Source organism: Littorina saxatilis, linkage group LG17 (genome assembly GCF_037325665.1).
Source record: "Littorina saxatilis isolate snail1 linkage group LG17, US_GU_Lsax_2.0, whole genome shotgun sequence".
Lineage (NCBI taxonomy): Eukaryota > Metazoa > Mollusca > Gastropoda > Littorinimorpha > Littorinidae > Littorina > Littorina saxatilis.
The window spans coordinates 4,639,308-4,660,941 of NC_090261.1; the positions used below are offsets into that span (position 1 = coordinate 4,639,308).

Below are 21,634 nucleotides of genomic sequence, written 5' to 3' on the forward strand. Positions count from 1 at the left end.
ACACGTGGAGCGTTACGCATCTGGATCTCTGGGTTGCTTACTGCACTTACCCGGTTTGACAGACCCTTCACTTTTCCTCCAGTTTTGTGCGCAAGCTGAGTCATTTGCCAGGAGACTGCCAATTTGGACATGACATGCATAACAAAACACGCCGTGGTGAGAGGTCGCAACAAGATACAGCAAAAATAATGTCAACGTGGGGAATTGAACACAAACTAGGTCCTACAGATGAGGCACATGATCTGCACACTTAGAACTTAATCGACGATATTTATCTTGTGCAAGCCTACGCCAACCCCCCCCCCCCCCCTTTCCCCGCCACTCAATCTCTCTCTTTATGAGAGAATAGGCAATCATGCCAAACGCCGAGAGAGAGAGAGAGAGAGTGTGTGTGTGTGTGTGTGTGTGTGTGTGTGTGTGTGTGTGTGTGTGTGGCCGAGTGGTAACGCACTTGCGCTCGGAAGCGAGAGGTTGCGAGTTCGACCCTGGGTCAGGGCGTTAGCAATTTTCTCCCCCCTTTCCTAACCTAGGTGGTGGGTTCAAGTGCTAGTCTTTCGGATGAGACGAAAAACCGAGGTCCCTTCGTGTACACTACATTGGGGTGTGCACGTTAAATATCCCACGATTGACAAAAGGGTCTTTCCTGGCATGCAAAATTGTATAGGCATAGATAAAAAAAATGTCCACCAAAATACCCGTGTGACTTGGAATAATAGGCCGTGAAAAGTTGGATATGCGCCGAAATGGCTGCGATCTGCTGGTCGATGTGAATGCGTGATGTATTGTGTAAAAAAAAAAAATCCATCTCACACGGCATAAATAGATCCCTGCGCCTTGAGTCCGAGTCTGGAGATACGCGCGCGATATAAGACTTCATATATAGCCTATATATATATGTGTGTGTGTGTGTGTGTGTGTGTGTGTGTGTGTGTGTGTGTGTGTGTGTGTGTTTGTGTGTGTGTGAGAGAGAGAGAGATGGAGAGAGAGACAGAGACGGAGATAGACAGAGACGGAGACAGTCACCAGGCTTCATGCGAGGAACTGACGTACTGAAAGAGAAGGACAACAAAAAAGATTTTAATTCTGTCTCGCACGTTGGTGCTTTTCTTTTAATGTAAGAGTTAAATTCCAATTAAAAATCCGATAAAAGGGAACACTACGTTATTAGATCAGTGTCTTGGTTAATAGCTGCGACCCTCGCAGTTTTCTTTTCTCAAGTGTTCAAAATAGCCGTGACTCGTCTGATTGGCTGCCACGCACGTAAAGCCCGCCTCCAAAGTGACGTCATTCCACATCTCAGGCGAGTCAGACGACAGGGTGACGGTGACGTAATACAGCGTGATGTCAGTGACGGTGAACGCGGCGTGAGAGTAACCTTCAGCGAGAGTGTCAGTGGCGGCTGGGTCGTACGCTGTCATCCAGGTTTTGTCAGAAATGGAGATGTGAACATCCCCGTGACTACTGCTGGCCTATTGAAAACAACAACACCAACAACAACGTAATATTGAAGTTCTTTAGTGGAGCCTACCCATCCCTCTCTCTTCAGTTCATTTATCTCTCTCCCATGTGTGTCTCTCATTGTGTTTCTGTCTTTCTCTGTCTCTGTCTGTCTCTCTTCTTTTTTTATAATCTTTCTTTTTTTCTTTCTCTCTCTCTCTATGTCTCTCTCTCTCTCTATGTCTCTCTCTCTCTGTCTCTCTCTCGCTCCTTTTCCGTCCCTCTCTGTCTCTCTCTGTGTATCTCTGTATCGAATACCAGACGTTTCGCACCTTTGACGGTTCGCACTTCGGACGATTCGCACTTTATCTACAATTTGGACATGACGTTTCGCACTTTTTTTGTCTTTTCGCACATTTTACTTATGACGTTTCGCACTTTTCAGAATGACGTTTCGTACTTTTTTCCAAGATGTGCGAAACGTCATTGCCAAGAGGTGCGAAACGTCATTGTCATTTATATTTGAAAGTGGGAACTTCGGAAGCAAAGTTGTGGATATGTGTGTGTGTTTCTTAGTTTGTAGAGAATAATATAGGTCCCTGGTAGAGAGAGAGAGAGAGAGAGAGAGAGAGAGAGAGAGAGAGAGAGAGAGAGAGAGAGAGAGAGAGAGAGTGTGTGTGTGTGTGTGTGTGTGTGTGTGTGAGTGTGTGTGTGTGAGTGTGTGTGCCGGTGTGTGTGTGTGTGCGCGCGTGTTAATCTGTGTTTAAATACTGGTCTGTTATTTTTCGCCTAGCGCGCTCACCCAATACAGATAGCGCACTGAGTCGCCACTCACTGCATGCCTTCACAAAAAATACTGCCGATAGGAGAAACGCTTGCAAGGAAGGGTGGCGCGTTCATGAGTGATTGTGCAATTTCTAACTTGAGCAGGCTGAGGGAGTGTTAGTGAGGATGATTGGCTTGATAATTTTAGCTACGTGGCCAGTTGGGGAAATTGCATGTTGTTGTTTTTCAATATTTATTTTTAGTTTTAAATTTGTAAAGAGCTTATATTTATATTCAGTGATCGCGCTAGATATCTTTCAAACCGGTATGACATCATGAGCGGCACAATGCTCTCACGAAAATCAACCTGCCAATGCAACCAGTCAAATGCAAACATTGACTAAATCAATGTTTATCAATGCCATCGACACGCAGACGTTTTCTGTGGAATAAATTCGGGTTATTCCCCCCCCCCCTGGTTGTCAAAAAAGTGTTGACGCGCAGAGCCGATGTCAAAATCACCGAGTGACTTGCTATGCCATCGTAGCATCATCAGGCGGTTGACGTAGCCTACTAGGCCGTGAATCACTTTCAGTTTCAGTGTCTGACAATTAGGGGCTTTTCTGACCTCTTGGAGGCAGAAACGACAGCAATGATCTTTGCTTCATGGTTATGATTATTCAGAAACTAAGGGGGTGGAGTTTACGTCCTCTCAGGTAGCTATGACCTATTTTGGGACATGAGTTGGGCGGCCCTATGATAGTACTGGCCTCAAATATATATGTGAGCCGGCAAAGAGCGGATCTGGTGTGCGTAGGTGATTTTCCAGTATGATCGCATGCCGGCTTTAGCATTCTGCTATTTTGACGTCATTTTTGACGTTTCGTTAACACGACCTTGCGACACCAAGCCTCATCAATTTGTTTTCCATGATACAATGGCAACATTGTATCAACATGACACCTGTCACAACAAGCCATGCAATTCTCTCTCTCTCTCAGTCTCTCTCTCTCTCTCTCTCTCTCTCTCTCTCTCTCTCTCTCTCTCTCTCTCTCTCTCTCTCTCTCTCTCTCTCTCGGCTCTTGAAACGTGATGTGTAAGTCTGTGCGCTATATTGATGTGATTGATTGTTGCAAAATGTTGATTCAAATTAAAGATGATTTCAGCCTGTTGTAACAAACTAACACTCTACTCTGAGAAAAAAAAATCATTGTGTTCAAAATAGATCGAGACAGCAGCAACTAGCTAGCTGCATGCGCTGAGTGTCACTGAGAGAATTGTTACACAGTGTAATGCCCCCACCCCCCCAAGATTTCCCCTGTATAAGACCTTGCTTTTTCACATATACCTTATTCATGACCTGTGAAAAGGGTATACTTTTTTGTGCCAGTCGAAGGGTTGCCATTTCTAGAACGAGGCAGCTCGTTTCCGGAAATGCGGCGCTTTGTTGGAAATCAAATGAGGTTTCGGGAAATCCCGATTATTCCAACTCTGCCCCGGATTCTTACTTTGCGCCCAACAACAACACCAAAATCGCTCACCTATGACTATGACGATTCGCACCTTATTATGCTGACGATTCGAACTTTTTCCTTGTGACGATTCGCACCTATCACTATGACGATTCGCACCTGATGCTGACGGTTCGAACTTTTTCCTTGTGACGATTCGCACAAGTGCGAATCGTCAAAGTGCGAAACGGCGAAAGTGCGAAACGTCTGTATACCCTCTGGATCTCTCTCTGTCTGTCTGTCTGTCTGTCTCTCTCGCTCTCTCTCGCACCAAACCAAACGACAAGAAACTGTCCTCTCTGTACAGCTGATAGAGAAGATGAACACCATGTTGTATTTTTATGTCCTTTTTATCAAGACCTTCGAGCAAAGTATTTGAAAATCTCGAACTCTAAGACGCTGCAACAACAACTTGTGTATTTCTGTGGCAATAATGAGGAAAATGTGATGAACAGCTTCAGCAGATTTGTGTTCTTCATGCTACAGAAGAGACGAACCCTTATAAATGAGGTTCAGTGATATGTCATCAGGGTTTTAATGTATTTGTTGAATTTTATGCGTGACTATAATTTATAACTGTGCAGATACTATTGCTGTTATTTTAACCACTATTGTAAGGGGCTGTGGCCTTAGACAATTAAAGATTTGTTCTTGTTCTTGTTCTTGTTCTTGTTCTCTCTCTCTCTCTCTCTCTCTCTCTCTCTCTCTCTCTCTCTCTCTCTCTCTCTCGCTCTCCTTTTCCGTCTCTCTGTCTCTGTCTCTCTCTCTCTCAAAACGTCGTCACGCACTCGGATTGGAAATATATCTCGTAAGCTTAATTGCAGTACATGTCTAACGGGAGCACTAAACAACAATAACACTTTTCATTTTAAATTCCCCTGACTGCTTATAGGACACACAAACGTCTGCTGGTAAAAGCATCTCCAAATATATATATTATGTGTGTATATTGTAACCGAGTGCCGAAACACTGCGATCACCTCGGGAAGCGAAGTGCAATCAAACAGGATTGAAAATGTTAGGGCTAATTTCTTAGCCCTATAAAAACTGTTATGCAAACCCGAAGGTTTCCATGAACACACAGACAATCGAAAACCACCAGACCCCATCACAAACAGAATCCTACAATCCACGGGTGTTGACGTTTAAAGGCCAACAACTCGGGTGCAGAGTCTGCTGTGAAAGGAGCGGTAGCCTCCCCTGTCACAATATGAAGGGGCGAGTGTGAAGAGAGAGGGATTGAGGTGGGGGGTGGGGGGGGAGGGGTGTTGATGCTTGCATTTTGTTTGTGTATGTCAACCTAACATCAGCAAAGTCTCCCTTACAACCAACCCACTGCTATTCACAATGTGTTCCCAAAGGCATTCACTGACGTTAAAAGAGTAATAATAATTATAATTATTACCATACCATCCCGAAGAAGGCAGTAACATGCCGAAATATTGATATAGATATAAACGTACCTAACCTGGTTACTGGTGTGTTTTCTTTTTATAATAATTATAATGTATAATATTTATAAAGCGCATGTATCCAGCTCAAAGCGCTGATAAACCCAGTTGGTGACACCTACCCTGACATAGACGGTGTTGGTCCATTCGCCAGGCACGCCGAACGTGAAGACAGGCCGCGTGGCGTTGGACAGCTGGATGTCGCTGTAGGTCTGGTTGCTACGCAGTCCCACCACGTGGTCCGCAATGTCGCACACCTCGATGCCCACGTGCTCCAGAGCCTGCAAGTTACCACACAACACATACCCTCAAACACCTCCCAAGCTCCAATATCTCAAGCGTTGATCAACGATGCTTAACCACACTAGGACAATGGCTCATATGCTTTATGATTATTTTTGTAAGGCACTTAGAACTATGTTAGGATTTGCGCCATATGAATACTCTTATTATTATTAACAGTAGTTGTAGAAGTAGCAGTAGTAGTAGTAGTGGTAGCATCATAAGGGTTATCATATTATTGTTCTTGTTCTAGTATTTCTAATGGCCCTGCGTTGTGATAGTTGTAACGAAGACACAGCCGAGGAGCACGCGTGCGCCTGTGCGTGCACACACACACACACACTAACACACTAACACACACACACACACACACACACACACACACACACTAACACCCCCCACCCCCCTCGCGTCATTTCTATAATACATCCAGATATATACATTCATAATCATCCAGCCATGACAGTGGTGTTGAGCTGATCATCATGCCTGAGTGAACTCCTACCTGCTTGTACACATCTCCAGGCTGGCCGAGATCGTATGCACTCTTCATCAGCTCGCAGGCCGCGCTCTTCATGCTAGACATGTGGTGCCAGTACATCTTGTTGGCGTGGAGGAACACCCGGTATGCCTGACAGAAACAAGAAAAGCTAATGTTTATACGACTCGCCTTCGTCATGTCTGCTTACATGGGAACCCACCTTTTAAGACCCCCCCCCCCCCCCTATTAGAAGACTCCCTTCCCTTTAAGACCCCCCCTATTAGAAGACTCCCTTCCCTTTAAGACCCCCCCTAATAGAAGACTCCCTTCCCTTTAAGACCCGATTACTATTAGAAGACTCCCTTCCCTTTAAGACCCGATTACTATTAGAAGACTCCCTTCCCTTTAAGACCCGATTACTATTAGAAGACTCCCTTCCCTTTAAGACCCGATTACTCAGGTGAGTTAAAAATGACACCGATGCAGAGCTATGCACCAACAACATCTACCTTCTCCACGTTCTCTCTCTGTCTCTCTGCATAAAGGCTCCATGCTAAAACGGAGTGAACGCACTTCTTTCATGGAATGTCCGCCACAACGAATACACGCATGCAGGAAAAAGAACAAAATGGGTAGGGCCGTACTGTATGGCAGCTCCCTTTCCCCAGTGAGAAAGTAGCCCAAATTTCCATTAGGGTAACTTCACAGGACTATGTGAAATCTTATCCTTATTACACCCCCGGTATAGGGGTGTGTATAGGTTTCACTCGATGTGTTTGTTTGTGTGTTTGTTTGTGTGTTTGTGTTCGCAAGTAGATCTCAAGAATGAACGGACCGATCGTCACCAAACTTGGTGAACAGGTTCTATACATTCCTGAGACGGTCCTTACAAAAATTGGGACCAGTCAAACACACGGTTAGGGAGTTATTGGTGGATTAAAATTATACAAGGACTTATAGAGGCACACCCCCGTTGGTCAAAGGGAAATAACCATTCTCACTGCCACCAACTGAGAAGGTTATTTCCCTTTGTCGCTTTGACGGGGGTGTTTTTCCTATCGGAGGAATTTCTTGTTCATATCTAGTTTAATTCCTCCACATTCTTCCAGAACACTTAAATTCACCACTCTTTCTGGCGAAAGTCCCCCCATGCTAGCAGGGGTAAGTCTTCTTCTGCGTTCATTGGCAGAAACTCCAACGTAATCTCGTGTTTCTGCACGAGTGGGTTTTTACGTGTATGACCGTTTTTACCCTGCCATTTAGGCAGCCATACGCCGCTTTCGGGGGAGAACAGAGGAAATTGACGTCACCTCTTTGATGGGCTGTCCGTGCAGCGCCACCAGGCGGTAGAAGGCGTGTGCCAGGATGCCGCCCGTCTCGTGGGGCTCCATGTAGTTGATGTAGTCGTCCATGCTGCCGATACTGATATAGTTGTCCTCGGGGTTGATGAAATATCTGCAACACACAAGTGGTAAAGTTATCGTCGTAGTTAATGAAATATCTCCCCGGCATTTTGCAAGCGAGCCACACGATCTTGAGATAAGTTTTTGTTTTTGTTTATCTGTTTCATAAGTGCGTGTCTGTCTTCTTCAAAGACATTTGGGTCGACGTACTAGTAAATGTAGCGTTTTGTTTTGTCAATAATAAACGTTCAAATTACCTATCATTCTTGTTTTTTGATTCTGAATTTTGGAACGTTAGCAGTCTATCTGTTCTGTGATAAAGTTGTCCTTGGGGTTGATGATATATCTGTGATAAAGTTGTCCTAGGGGTTGATGATATATCTGTGATAAAGTTGTCCTAGGGGTTGATGATATATCTGTGATAAAGTTGTCCTAGGGGTTGATGATATATCTGTGATAAAGTTGTCCTAGGGGTTGATGATATATCTGTGATAAAGTTGTCCTTGGGGTTGATGATATATCTGTGATAAAGTTGTCCTAGGGGTTGATGATATATCTGTGATAAAGTTGTCCTAGGGGTTGATGATATATCTGTGATAAAGTTGTCCTAGGGGTTGATGATATATCTGTGATAAAGTTGTCCTAGGGGTTGATGATATATCTGTGATAAAGTTGTCCTAGGGGTTGATGATATATCTGTGATAAAGTTGTCCTAGGGGTTGATGATATATCTACAGAAAGAATTTCAGATTACACAACGTGATACGGGCTTTCCCCGTGAGTGTTGACCTTCTCGTTTTGCTTTAATTTAAACTGTGTTCCTAATCGCATTTCGGTTCTTCGTGATGTTATCAAGTAACTGAGTGAGTAACCCAGAAAAGGCCATCAGGCTCATCCGCTGTTCACTTCATCGACCGAAAGACACAGCCTACGAAAAGGAAACCAAAAGATCAGTCAGTCGACAAACCATCTTCCCAAATTGATGAATTTGCTTTTGTACTCCTGTTCTTTTTGTGTCTTAATGCTTGTATTTTGGTTTTGTACATGTGTATAATAATGTCATTGTAAAGCGCTTGGAGCTTTTAGGTAAGCGCTCTATAAGTTTCCATTATTATTAAGATGAGGCTGTGACTCTGGCAATCTAAACTCTGTCTCAATCACGTATACTCATCATGCTGAAGCGTCAGAACATGATAAAAACAGCATGCCTTTTGGATTAGGGGTTCCCAGATTTACCTGAGGCTGGGTTCAAAGTTAAAAACCCGGGAACCCGTTAGGCAGGAACAATTTACTTACCCGAGGCTGGGTTCAAAGTTAAAAACCTAGGAACCCGTTAGGCAGGAACAATTTACTTACCCGAGGCTGGGTTCAAAGTTAATACCCCTGAAACATACTTGGCACGCATAATTCACTAACCTGAGGCTGGGTTGAAAAATAACAAGCCTGGAACCTACTAGGCACGCATAATTCACTCACCTGAGGCTGGGTTCAAAGTTAAAAACCCGGGAACCCGTTAGGCAGGAACAATTTACTTACCTGAGGCTGGGTTCAAAGTTAGTACCCCTGAAACATACTTGGCACGCATAATTCACTAACCTGAGGCTGGGTTGAAAAATAACAAGCCTGGAACCTACTGGGCACGCATAATTCACTCACCTGAGGCAGGGTTCAAAGTAAGAAGCCCGTTGAAGCTACTAGGCACGCATTATTCACTAACCTGAGGCTGAGTTCAACCTTGGAACCTAATACGCACGAATAATTGACTAACCTGACAGCATCGTCATTCTTTGTGATGTCTGCCCCGGTGAGCCAGTCTTCCCCCTTGATGTAGTGTTCCAGCACCTCCCCCGTGATGTCGGCAAAGGCCTCGTTGACCCCCCCTGGCTGCTGGTACCAGATCAGCCCGGAGTTCTGCTCGATCAGCGCGTGGCCGATCTGTAACAGCGAGGGTTAGTTACACAACTGTGGGTACAGTGGAACCCCCCCTTTAAGACTCCTTGATATAAGATTCACTCACTTTTAATACCCGGTTTTTTCATGCGATTGTTCACAAAATAGTTCACATTTGTCAGCCTCCTCATCCTTCACACCAACAATCCCCGAGAAAAAGCTCCGCGTCAAGCTGACTACAGTGGAACCCACCTATTAAGGCTCCCCGATTTCAGACTCCCTCCCTTTTAACGCAGTGGGGTTTTTCTGATTTTGTGTTCAAAACATCTGTAAATTTACCCCCATCTTAAGACTCCCTCCTGATTTTCACAGATTGTTGAAGGTCTTAAATGGGGGGTTCCACTGTGACACACACACAGACAGACAGACAGACAGACAGACAGACAGACAGACACACACACACACACACACACACACACACACACACACACACACACACACACACACACACAGAGTCTATGCTGCGTCAACGATTGTCTTGTATCCTTAGCGGATTATGACTTTATTCAGTTATTCTGCAGAAAAACAGTAAACAGGTTTTCTGCAGTATAACAACAGCACCGTTTTACTGCAGCATTCTTGATTTCAAATTTACTGCAGTAAAATGTTTTGCTGCAGAAAAAAAACGCTGCCTCGGCGAAAGATGACATTATGCAGAAATGCTGCAGAAAAGAACGTTTTTTCTCCAGCATTTGTCTTTTCTGCAGAATAACTGAATAAAGTCATAATCCGCTAAGGATAATCTTGACTCGCCTCATGGCCGACCAGATCCACGGACACAAAGGGATGGAAGGACCCACGACCGTCGCCAAAGGTGGCGTTGACTCCGTTCCAGTACGCGTTGGGATAGTTCGTGCCGAAGTGAACACGAATGATCAGCTTTTCGTTCGTCACTGGACTCATGTCGTACCACTCACGGAACATCTTGTCTGCACGGAGGGAAAATACAGTGTACAGTTTCGTGGGGGCTTGATTTTGGTTGTAACTAGAGAGGGGAGATGTAGTTAGGTTAGTGTTTGTCTGACTGTATATACTAGAGTGTGTGTGCGTAAGAGGTTGGGGTGGTGGTCTTCTGCTTCTTCTTTGTTCATGGGCTAGCTGATACTCACACGTACGTTCACTCGTATTTTGTGCACGAGTGCGTTTTTACCCGTTGTGTCGGTGTATGTGTGTGTGTGTGTGTGTGTGTGTGTGTGTTATTGGGCGTTTATGTGTGCTTGCGTGCGTGTGCGGTTTGCAAGTTTGTCTTTGTGTAAGTGTAAGTGCGTGCGTGCGTCAGTGTGAGTGTCCGTGCATGCGTGCGTGTGCGTCCATGGCCGAATGTTGTGCCGAAAAACACGAAATGAAAGTGTTTATGTGATGAATGATTGTGCCTTTGCCAATGCTAAAAGTATCAACGCGAGATTGTGAGTGCGTATAAGTGTGTGAAACTTCCACAACGAAGCATGTTACTCCCTCTCGCACCCTTCAAATAAAATGAAATTCAGATGTAACATTTCAAGTGGCAGCAGTGGCAAATTAGATATATTTTTGTTACTAAGCTAACATTAACTGTCCCCTTTCCTACAACACTCTCACAAAAAAATTTCCACACACGGTAATGTTACCAATCTACAAACTGACTCACAAGCCTGAGTGCCAATGTAGAAGGCATCGAGGGCAGGAGAGTAGGCCCCGTTGATGCCGTCCGTGGCGTTGTGGCAGTCGTAGGACATGGTTTGGGTGATGTTGTACAAGCGCTCGCCCCCCATGTTGACGACGCGCACGTGCTCGTTCTCCAGGTAGCACACGCCGTCACGCTCTGTCACGTCCAGGCAGTATGGGTCTAGGCCGTTGTACAGAACCTCTCCTGTCTGGGGTGGAGGGAGAGATTGTGTGAGTAGTGCCAGTGGGTCTAGGCCGTTGTACAGGACTTCTGTCTGGGGTGGAGGGGGAGATTGTGTGAGTAGTGTGGGTCTAGGCCGTTGTACAGGACTTCTCCTATCTGGGGTGGAGGGGGAGATTGTGTGAGTAGTGTGGGTCTAGGCCGTTGTACAAAACCTCTCCTGTCTGGGGTGGAGGGAGAGACTGTGTGAGTAGTGTGGGTCTAGGCCGTTGTACAAAACCTCTCCTGTCTGGGGTGGAGGGAGAGATTGTGTGAGTAGTGTGGGTCTAGGCCGTTGTTCAGAACCTCTCCTGTCTGGGGTGGAGGGAGAGATTGTGTGAGTAGTGTGGGTCTAGGCCGTTGTACAGGACCTCTCCTGTCTGGGGTGGAGGGAGAGATTGTGTGAGTAGTATGGGTCTAGGCCGTTGTTCAGAACCTCTCCTGTCTGGGGTGGAGGGAGAGACTGTGTGAGTAGTGTGGGTCTGGGCCGTTGTACAGGACTTCTCCTGTCTGGGGTGGAGGGAGAGATTGTGTGAGTAGTGTGGGTCTAGGCCGTTGTACAAAACCTCTCCTGTCTGGGGTGGAGGGAGAGATTGTTTGAGTAGTGTGGGTCTAGGCCGTTGTACAAAACCTCTCCTGTCTGGGGTGGAGGGAGAGATTGTGTGAGTAGTGTGGGTCTAGGCCGTTGTACAGAACCTCTCCTGTCTGGGGTGGAGGGAGAGATTGTGTGAGTAGTGTGGGTCTAGGCCGTTGTACAGAACCTCTCCTGTCTGGGGTGGAGGGAGAGACTGTGTGCGTAGTGTGGGTCTAGGCCGTTGTACAGAACCTCTCCTGTCTGGGGTGGAGGGAGAGATTGTGTGAGTAGTGTGGGTCTAGGCCGTTGTACAGAACCTCTCCTGTCTGGGGTGGAGGGAGAGACTGTGTGCGTAGTGTGGGTCTGTATATGTGTGTGTGTATATGTGTGTGTGTGTGTGTGTGTATGTGTATGTGTGTTTGTGTGTATGCGAGTGTGTATGTATGTATGTGTGTGTGTGTTAGTGTGTGTTAGTGTGTGTGTGTGTGTGTGTGCGTGTGTGTATGTATGTGCGTGCGTGCGTGTGTGTGTGTGTGTGTGTGTGTGTGTGTGTGTGTGTGTGTGTGTGTGTGTGTGTTATCGTGATTTTCCTCCCCATCCTCGGAGTTACCTTCTCGTTGCCCCCCACACCCTGAGCGTCCGGACAGAAGGTGGTCATGGAGTTCCACTTCATCATCACGTGCCCGTCACGTCCGTCGACTATAGCTGTGGGTCTTCTGGGTTGACCTTCTTCCTCTATGCGGTACTCCACCTGTAATCAAACACAGTATACACGTCACATTCAGGGCCGAGCTGCACGAGAAAGTTACCAAAAGGGTGGGAGTCAGCCGCAGTGTTGGATTGGTTGAAATTGAGATTTGTAGTGATTTTAAAGCATCAGATTCCACGGTTTATTCCACCCGGTTGGGTGGCATCCACTTTTGGTTCGTGCACCTCAGCCCTGGTCTCATTACAACATAGGCTTTCTCTTCATACCGTCTTCTAAAGTGTCGTTCACATGGCAGACTTTCAACCAACTTTTCCTCAACTTTTCTTGGTTTGAAATCGTTCCCGATGTGTTAAGGCCAAGTTGGCAAAACGTCTTCATTGAAGATCTTGAAGTCAATGACTGAAAACGAAAATATTCACAGTGGAACTCACTAAATAACCGGTGAAGGCCTTTCCATTTTCGTCAATGAAGATCTTGAGGTCGACCAGGACGTCCTTGGCGAGGTCCTTGTTATCCCCGAACTCGAGCAACACGTTGTCCAGCGCCTCGTTGGTGTAGACATCCACGCTGCCGTCAGTGTCCTCCCCTATGTCCTGAAGAAATACAGTTGTTCTGCGTCAGTTGCTACAGTTACTCGGCTGGATCTGAGGGGGAGTTCTTGATTTACGGAAAACCACTCCACCCAACCCCCTTTTACCCGGCAAATTAACGTTTTGTCTAAAGGCGAGACACAAAATACCACTTTCAAATGCAAAATGTCAACATCATCCGGGAAGCCTTACCACCACCCCCTCCACCCCCCAGATCCGCCTAGCCAGCCCCTGTACCTCTTCCTTAATTTGGAAGCCCCTCCCTCTCAGGTCCAGCCCTGAGTTATGAGTCATCGCCCACTTCGGCAGAGTATTTGTGACAGGCGTATGGATACATAAACAGAGAGAGTCACATACTGAGACAGACACAACCACGGTGTGTCAAGTGTGCAAGTAAAAAGGGTATTGTAGTTGTACAATATATTACTTTAGATTTATTTTTTTTTGTTTTTTGTTTTGTTATCATGGGTTTTATTAATTTTCTTCTCTTATTCTTTTATAATTATTAATTAATAACCTATATGTGCTGATGACCAATTTAATTTCCTTTGTTGGATCAATAAATGTTATGAGTTATGAGTTATGAGTTATGAGGATACAGGCCGACACAGGTACACGCACAGGACATACATACACACAGAGACAGAGGTATAGACAGAAACAGTGACAGAAACAAATCCAGACACGCCCCCCCCCCACCCCCCTCCCCCCCGGCCTCCACACACACACACACACATTCAGGTCGGAGGAAGAAGAGCGGGTGGGGGAGAAGCAACGTGACCCATTACCTGCACAAAGGATCCCGTAGCGTCCAGCACGTGATCGCCGTCAGCGTCAGTCTCCACGGTGAGCTGAGCGTCGTACACCTCTCTGCCCCTGAACGTCTCGCCCATCTTCCACAGCCTGGTGCCCTGCACTGTCCGGCTCGTGCCTGTCACCTGCACGACACGCGCTACGGACTGTAAGTCACTATTGGTTAACGTTAACGTACACCTCTCTGCCCCTGAACGTCTCGCCCATCTTCCACAGCTTGGTGCCCTGCACTGTCCGGCTCGTGCCCGTCACCTGCACGTACGTCACGCGCTACGGACTGTAAGTCACTCGTGGTTAACGTTAACGTACACCTCTCTGCCCCTGTGTGCGGCTCGTCCCCGTCACGCACTGTCTCGTCTACTTTTCATCCGTCAAAGAAAGGCCTTTACAGGCACAGACTTTCATTTCCCAGGGTAGACTGTACTTCACAAAAGTTGTTACGATTCAGAGCAAACCCTGGACCCGTCTTCACTGATGAAACTTTACATACAATGCTTCTCCCAAGTACCGCAATACCCCTAGATGGGTTTTTTCACCCAATTTTATTTTTAATAAATATCTTTGATGACGTCATATCTGTTTTTTGTGAAAGTTGAGGCGGCACTTTCACGACCTCATTTTCCAACCAAATTGAGAGAGACAAGAGAAACGAGATATCCACTTAGAAAGGAAAGGAAGAAAAAGGTGTGATGGAATGTCTTTGACCAGAAGGCAGACGACAAGTTACCTGCAGGTCTGTTTCTGGTCCAGCTCCCATGAGGTCCCGGACGGACAGTCTGCGAGCCTCGCGCTTTGCACGGTGGGTAGATCCACCCAGTGACGCCAGGCTTTTCTCGAGCTGTTCCTTGGCGTCCACCCGCCTTGCACAGCGCACTGCGCTCACCCACACAGCTGTGTAGCAGTCAGACCAAGTGTCAGACAGGCAATTTTAATGTTCATTCCGTCAATTACTTTCACTGGAAGTATTCTTTGCTTTTATAAAAGTGACTAATGTCAAATATCACATATAATGCCACTGGTTTGTGAGCTTGGAATTTACAATGCAAAAAGTTCAACATTACCCATATTCACATTTGGATACCATGTATGAGCAGCATGTTTGTCAATGGTGTAATATTTGCTACTTGCATTTTCCCTGACAATCAGTTCATGTGTGATTGTATGCGTGCACACGTGTTAGTACCTGTGACAGAGCAACTGCTCAACACCTGTCATTGTCTGTGTGTGTGTGTGTGTGTGTGTGTGAGTGTGTGTGTGTGTGTGTGTGTTTGCGTCCGTGTGTGTAATTGTGTATGCATGTTTAATTGTTCTTTCTTATTTTTTGTCTTTGTTTCTTTTTTGCTTTTAAAAAAAAAGGCACTGTATGGAACCGAGGCACGATATTTTCTGAATAACACACACAAGCTTAGCAACCAAACTTTTTTTGTAAGGCCAATCAAAAATATATGTTGGTTTAGGGTAACCCGACCGACCCTATTTTTTCCCACCGACCCTAAAACTTTTCTTTCATTTCTCACAAAAAATCCCAAAAAAAACAACCTCTGGCACATTTTGCGAACAATACCGAGACTAAAAATTAAAAATTTAAATAAGCCGACCTACTGACCCTATTTTTTGGGGTCATATGTTACCCTAAACCAACATATATTTTTGTTTGGTCTAATGTATTTTGTGTCCTTTTTGTATCTAAATAAACTAAATAACAGCTTCTATTTCCTATATAGTACAGAATATACGTATACTCAAGTGTTTATGTGTGTGTACTTTTTTTCCCTATTGCTGCATTACATTAAACACATATATCTAAACCAAATTACATACAATCTTCATGTGCAAAAAAAATGGCAACATATCAAAAAGAGGTTACAAAAATTCAAATAAATTGCAAATATCAGGTGTCTATATTACTCACCAATGATAACAAAATGGAAGAAAAGTTTCATCTCAGCCAATGTTGTATCTAAACACAAACACGTAAAAAAAGTAAAGTCAGCTTCACAGCAAACCGAAGTCTCAGCAATAAAAATTGAGACCGCCCGCACACTTTGGGTCGAGGAGCAAAACTGATTCGGGGGTGTTTGCAATTTTTAATATATCGAGGTGTTGGCTTGCTTTGACAGATTGGTCAACTCATTAATCCTCAACTCGTTAATTGCTCATTAACACAATTACTTAACCCATAACACCAGTGCGATTCAAAGGTTATGGTGTAAATGCCGTTTGCTGTTGAAGTAATTGGAGAAAGTATATGTGGCAGAAATATCACGTTGCAATTTCCCATCAGGTGGTGGTCATTGGTTGAGCTAAAGAGCAATGTTTCTCCGCATGCCAGCGTTTCTACTGATAATAAGTATGAAAACAAAATAAAAGCACAAATACGTGAGATTATGTTTTTTCAACAGTAACTAGGATATTTCCTTTTAATTTTTTTGTTGTTGTATTGTTTGTTTTAGGGCTTGTACAGGATTCTTTAGGGCTTAGGACAATTGTAGCAGAGAAAAAATGCTCAAGTCAATGAATATAAACAAACAAACAAACCAGTAACCAAAGCAACAAACATCAAGCAAAGGAAGGAATGTTAAAGTGAATGATAGAAGAAAAAGATGAAGCAATTAAACCAACTCCAAGCTTTCCATCAGATTGTTAAGAAAATGTGCACGCCTCTAGAGAAACTAAGGCCAAACAAATATATATGTTGGTTTAGGTTAACCCGACCGACCCTATTTTTTCCCCGCCAACCCCCAAAAATTTTTTCATTACTAAAAAACACACGAACTTTTGGTACATTTTGTGAACCATACCGAGACTAAGGGAAGTAACATCCTTTAAAAGCGACTGAATTAAAAAAAATAGATTAAGAAAAGCCGACCTTCCGACCCTATCAAATTTGGTCACATTACCCTAAACCAACATATATTTTGGTGTGGCCCAAGGTACCAGGAAGAAAGTTACAACTCCACTGCTCATGCTTTCCATTCTCACTCCACTGCTCATGCTTTCCATTCTCACTCCACTGCTCATGCTTTTCATTCTCACTCCAATGCTCATGCTTTCCATTCTCACTCCACTGCTCATGCTTTCCATTCTCACTCCACTGCTCATGCTTTCCATTCTCACTCCACTGCTCATGCTTTCCATTCTCACTCCACTGCTCATGCTTTCCATTCTCACTCCACTGCTCATGCTTTCCATTCTCACTCCACTGCTCATGCTTTCCATTCTCACTCCACTGCTCATGCTTTCCATTCTCACTCCACTGCTCATGCTTTCTTTCTTTCTTTATTTGGTGTTTAACGTCGTTTTCAACCACGAAGGTTATATCGCGACGGGGGAAGGGGGAAGATGGGATAGAGCCACTTGTCAATTGTTTCTTGTTCACAAAAGCACTAATCAAAAATTTGCTCCAGGGGCTTGCTTTACATTCTCATTCTCGGAGACAGTACCTTTAATATCTTTCTTCTGGCATAGAGCATGAATACCACCATACATTTGTCCATGGTATTGCGCGAAATACAGTGGAACCCCCCTTTTAGGACTGAGAAAAACAGGTCTTAAAAAGGAGGGAGTCTTAAAATGGGAGTACATTTGCAGATTTTATCAACAGAAAATATGTGAAAACAGGGTCTCAAAAGGGAGGGAGTCCTAGGGGTTCCACTATAATGTCATCTTTCAATTGGACACACACCAAATTTGGACAAATCAATCATCGGGCTGCTTTCTGTGTGGTCAGCAGTTTTGCGGAATTGATTTTGTAATTGAAACTTAAAAAATGTTTCAGCAAATCAATGTCCACTCTGCACAAGAAGCAGCCAGGCTGTTGATGTTTGGTGTGAGTCCAAGTCAGGCAAAAGCAGTCCTAGAAATTGATTTCCTGCTTGTTTTCAGAGCAATTTTGATTTTTGGTGTGAGTCCAAGTCAGGCAAAAGCAGTCCTAGAAATTGATTTCCTGCTTGTTTTCAGAGCAATTTTGATTTTTGGTGTGAGTCCAAGTCAGGCAAAAGCAGTCCTAGAAATTGATTTCCTGCTTGTTTTCAGAGCAATTTTGATTTTTGGTGTGAGTCCAAGTCAGGCAAAAGCAGTCCTAGAAATTGATTTCCTGCTTGTTTTCAGAGCAATTTTGATTTTTGGTGTGAGTCCAAGTCAGGCAAAAGCAGTCCTAGAAATTGATTTCCTGCTTGTTTTCAGAGCAATTTTGATTTTTGGTGTGAGTCCAAGTCAGGCAAAAGCAGTCCTAGAAATTGATTTCCTGCTTGTTTTCAGAGCAATTTTGATTTTTGGTGTGAGTCCAAGTCAGGCAAAAGCAGTCCTAGAAATTGATTTCCTGCTTGTTTTCAGACCAATTTTGATTTTTGGTGTGAGTCCAAGACAGGCAAAAGCAGTCCTAGAAATTGATTTCCTGCTTGTTTTCAGAGCAATTTTGATTTTTGGTGTGAGTCCAAGTCAGGCAAAAGCAGTCCCAGAAATTGATTTCCTGCTTGTTTTCAGAGCAATTCTGAGGCTTCTCCAGAAAGGAAATATTCAACGGAAGGCTATTGATTTTGGAAGAATTTATGTATTAAAAACATAGCCAGTTTTTGTTGATAAGGACTTATGTTTTGTTTTGCAAGAAGGCGATTTTATTTCAGCAGAAATCTGCCTTTTGGGGGACAATTCCCATGCCTGCCAAGTGGAAGGATGCTCTTGTTGCATGTAAAAGCCTGAACAGATCTAAGCTGGTTAACATGAATGTCCGTATGAGAAGGAAGGTACCTTTAATGATGAGAAGGAAGGTACCTTTAATGAATCCGTAACAGCATTTCTTTCTTTTCTTTCTTTATTTGGTGTTTAACGTCGTTTTAATAATAATAACAATGGACATTTGCTATAGCGCATAATCATATATATGCTCAATGCGCTTTACAATATTAATTTCTATTTTCTATTATATTAATTTTCAATCCGTAACAGCAAGTGCACTAGAAATGAGTAAAGGGTATCCACACAACAATGGGCAAATTGCGAGGGTCTAGGTTAATTACTCCAGGGCGAGACTTCTTAATGAAGTGTAAAAAAAACTTGGTTACGTACAGCTGATTTATTATGCATTAATGGCTCTTAATCAATCATTAATCACATTAGGCTATGAGCTAATTGTTACCAATAAAACGAGTGCAAGGGGGGCAAGTCGCTATAGAATGTAACAACAATTAAGTCCCTTTTGTAGGTTGAAACAGAACATGCTATAACTGATACAAGTGTGTGTACTTATTTTGCACTGTGTTTTGTTAATAAAACATATTGATGGCAATAGAACTAAAAAAAGAAGACAAAACACCTTCATCCAGCCATCTCTATGTCTTCACATAAGTGCATATGCTCAGCAGTGAGCAACACACACACACACACACACACACACACACACACACACACACACACACACACACACACACACACACACACACACACACACTGTCACACACATATTAAAGGATTAAATGTCCATGTCCTTTTATTCATTTTTTCTCCTGAAACCATTGAAAGGTCTTCCTGGTTTGATCATTAACTGTTGCAACAACTTCCTTATTTTTCACAACAACAAAGAAAATAGTTTTACAAGTAACAGTCAGTCTGCCAGACAAGCTGGTACGTGTAGCAGGTTTTGGGTCACCTGTAAGATTGTGTTAACTGTTGCAACTGGCCAATGAAACGGATTATTTTTCATCATGTGTGTTTAATTACAGTATAAATAAGACAATACCACAGAGCACAAACCACAGGCGCTAAGGTTAAGTAAAAACACTGGTTAAGAATTCACAAATAAAAATATATTAATACGTAATTCAAATACATGACTCCAAAATGCTCTGGAGGTGAGACAAAGTTCTTCTTTGTTCACGGGTGAAAACTCCCACTATCTTTTACGTGTATGGCCGTTTTTACCCCACCATTCAGGCAGTCATATGCCTCTTTCAGGAGAAGACAAAGTTCTTCTTTGTTCACGGGTGAAAACTCCCACTATCTTTTACGTGTATGACCGTTTTTACCCCACCATTCAGGCAGTCACACAGGGCCGGACCAAATGAGTTGTAAGGGGGTGGGTTCCTCCTTTTTTGGGGGGGCAAATCAGCGAAGTGGCGAAGCCACAAACGCGCGCCTGCAAAGCAGGCGCGCGAACTAGGGAGGTCCGGGGGCATGCTCCCCCGGAAAATTTTTGAAAAACGGTTAAAATCTGTGCAATCTGGTGCATTCTGGGCCTTGTTTTGAGGGTTTCACATTGAATAAAATTTGTTAGAGACACACACAAAATTTATTTAAAAAAAAAAATTAAAAAAAACCCACTCAAAGCAAGGTACATGCTTTTTCCAGGGGTGGGGTTCCGGAACCCCTGGAACCCCCCCCCCCCCCCCCCCCCCTGGGTCCGGCCCTGGTCATATGCCGCTATTTGGGGAAGCCAAAAATCTTCAACAAATCAAGATTATTGAAAAGGCCATCTCTTTTCTCTCTAAGACACAGTGGAGAATTTCCAACATGGCTCACCGGGTAATCAACACAGCCTAATACAAACACTCTCATGCTTGTTCAAGTTGCATCACAAACTAGGCATAAATCAAGAGTCAGTAGATAAATATTGTACCTGAGTTTTCTTGGTAAAAATTAAATGCAAAGTCAAACAAAATTTACCACAGAACACAGTTTGGTGGAATTTATGTAATTATGTTCAAGTACATCTATTCAAGGCTTTACTGGCAATGACATAGACTTATCAAAGTTATATACAAAAAGGGATTAAGTTAGAAATGTGAGACATGATCATGATAATGCACAATTGGTGATATGAAATTGACTCAATAGAAAATTTCAAAAATAACTCTGTCAGGATTTTCAGCGGTCTGGAAGAATAAGAGTCCCTTTACCACAGACAAGCCCTTCACAACATCATGGTAACATATTTAGCGCACGCTGCATTGCATACACATCATAGTTAGTTGTTCGCCCTGATCGCAGAATAAAGCCAATCGGAAACGTGGAACATGCTTCGGATGTTTGTGAAAAGCTTGTCAGAGCTAAAGGAGCTCTTACTCTACCAGATTGCTGAAAATCCTGCTATTTCCGGAAAACGTCAATTACATTTGAAATAATTGTGAGGAAATCATTTTAAATATTAGTGAGGTAAAACCCATCACAAAAATATATACTATTTATCACTTCATTATTCAAAAGCAGCATTTAAGAAACAAGGCAATTAAAATCCGAGAAAACTTGCCTCAAACCTTGTTTACCTTCAACGACGTATATAGATCAAATATGCATACATACCATACAAATAAGAAAAGAAAACAAGAAGACAAATAACAAGCACCCAAAAGAATCCAACACCAGGTCAGTTTCTTAAATATAATATTTACCTTTCATGGCGACCACCTCTCAAAAACAACTTTTGGTTGGTACCTTCCCTTGGGTGGTCGGTATACACAGGTTTCACTTCACGTTCATGTACACACACCCTGACATTTTCAAAACAGATTTGCATGAATCTTGGGAACGGATTCTTGGGTATGAAATGTATGGAAAATCATGAATTTATGTAAGAATCTAATATGTACTAATATATATATGACTAAGTGCCAAAAGGTGCGCACGAAAAGCGGACAAAGGGGCTAAAAAATAAAAGTTGACAAACACGACTGATATTGTGATTTTTGTTAAGACAACAGATGCTGGAACCCAATTACGAAAAGAAAAGATAAATTTACCCAAATGATTTTACAAATAACGATAATTTTGTTCGTTATATCATTCAAAACGGCACTGAGTCATAGCATTA

The 21,634-nt window shown here is 43.6% G+C and overlaps 1 protein-coding gene across 1 annotated transcript; it reads right to left on the reverse strand.

Moving 5' to 3' along the window:
• Positions 1–1,075: 1,075 nt before the first annotated feature.
• On the reverse strand, positions 1,076–21,437 carry LOC138952919 (elastase-like). The gene is made up of 13 exons (XM_070324672.1): positions 21,216–21,437; positions 15,743–15,790; positions 14,558–14,721; positions 13,806–13,955; positions 12,859–13,020; positions 12,329–12,469; positions 10,908–11,133; positions 10,034–10,209; positions 9,099–9,265; positions 7,238–7,382; positions 5,952–6,077; positions 5,287–5,445; positions 1,076–1,469 (listed from the first exon to the last, which is right to left on the reverse strand). Exons 1-13 carry the CDS (start codon positions 21,220–21,222, stop codon positions 1,182–1,184), a joined length of 1,959 nt encoding a protein of 652 aa, XP_070180773.1. The 5' UTR covers positions 21,223–21,437; the 3' UTR covers positions 1,076–1,181.
• Between the last annotated feature and the right edge of the window lie 197 nt (positions 21,438–21,634).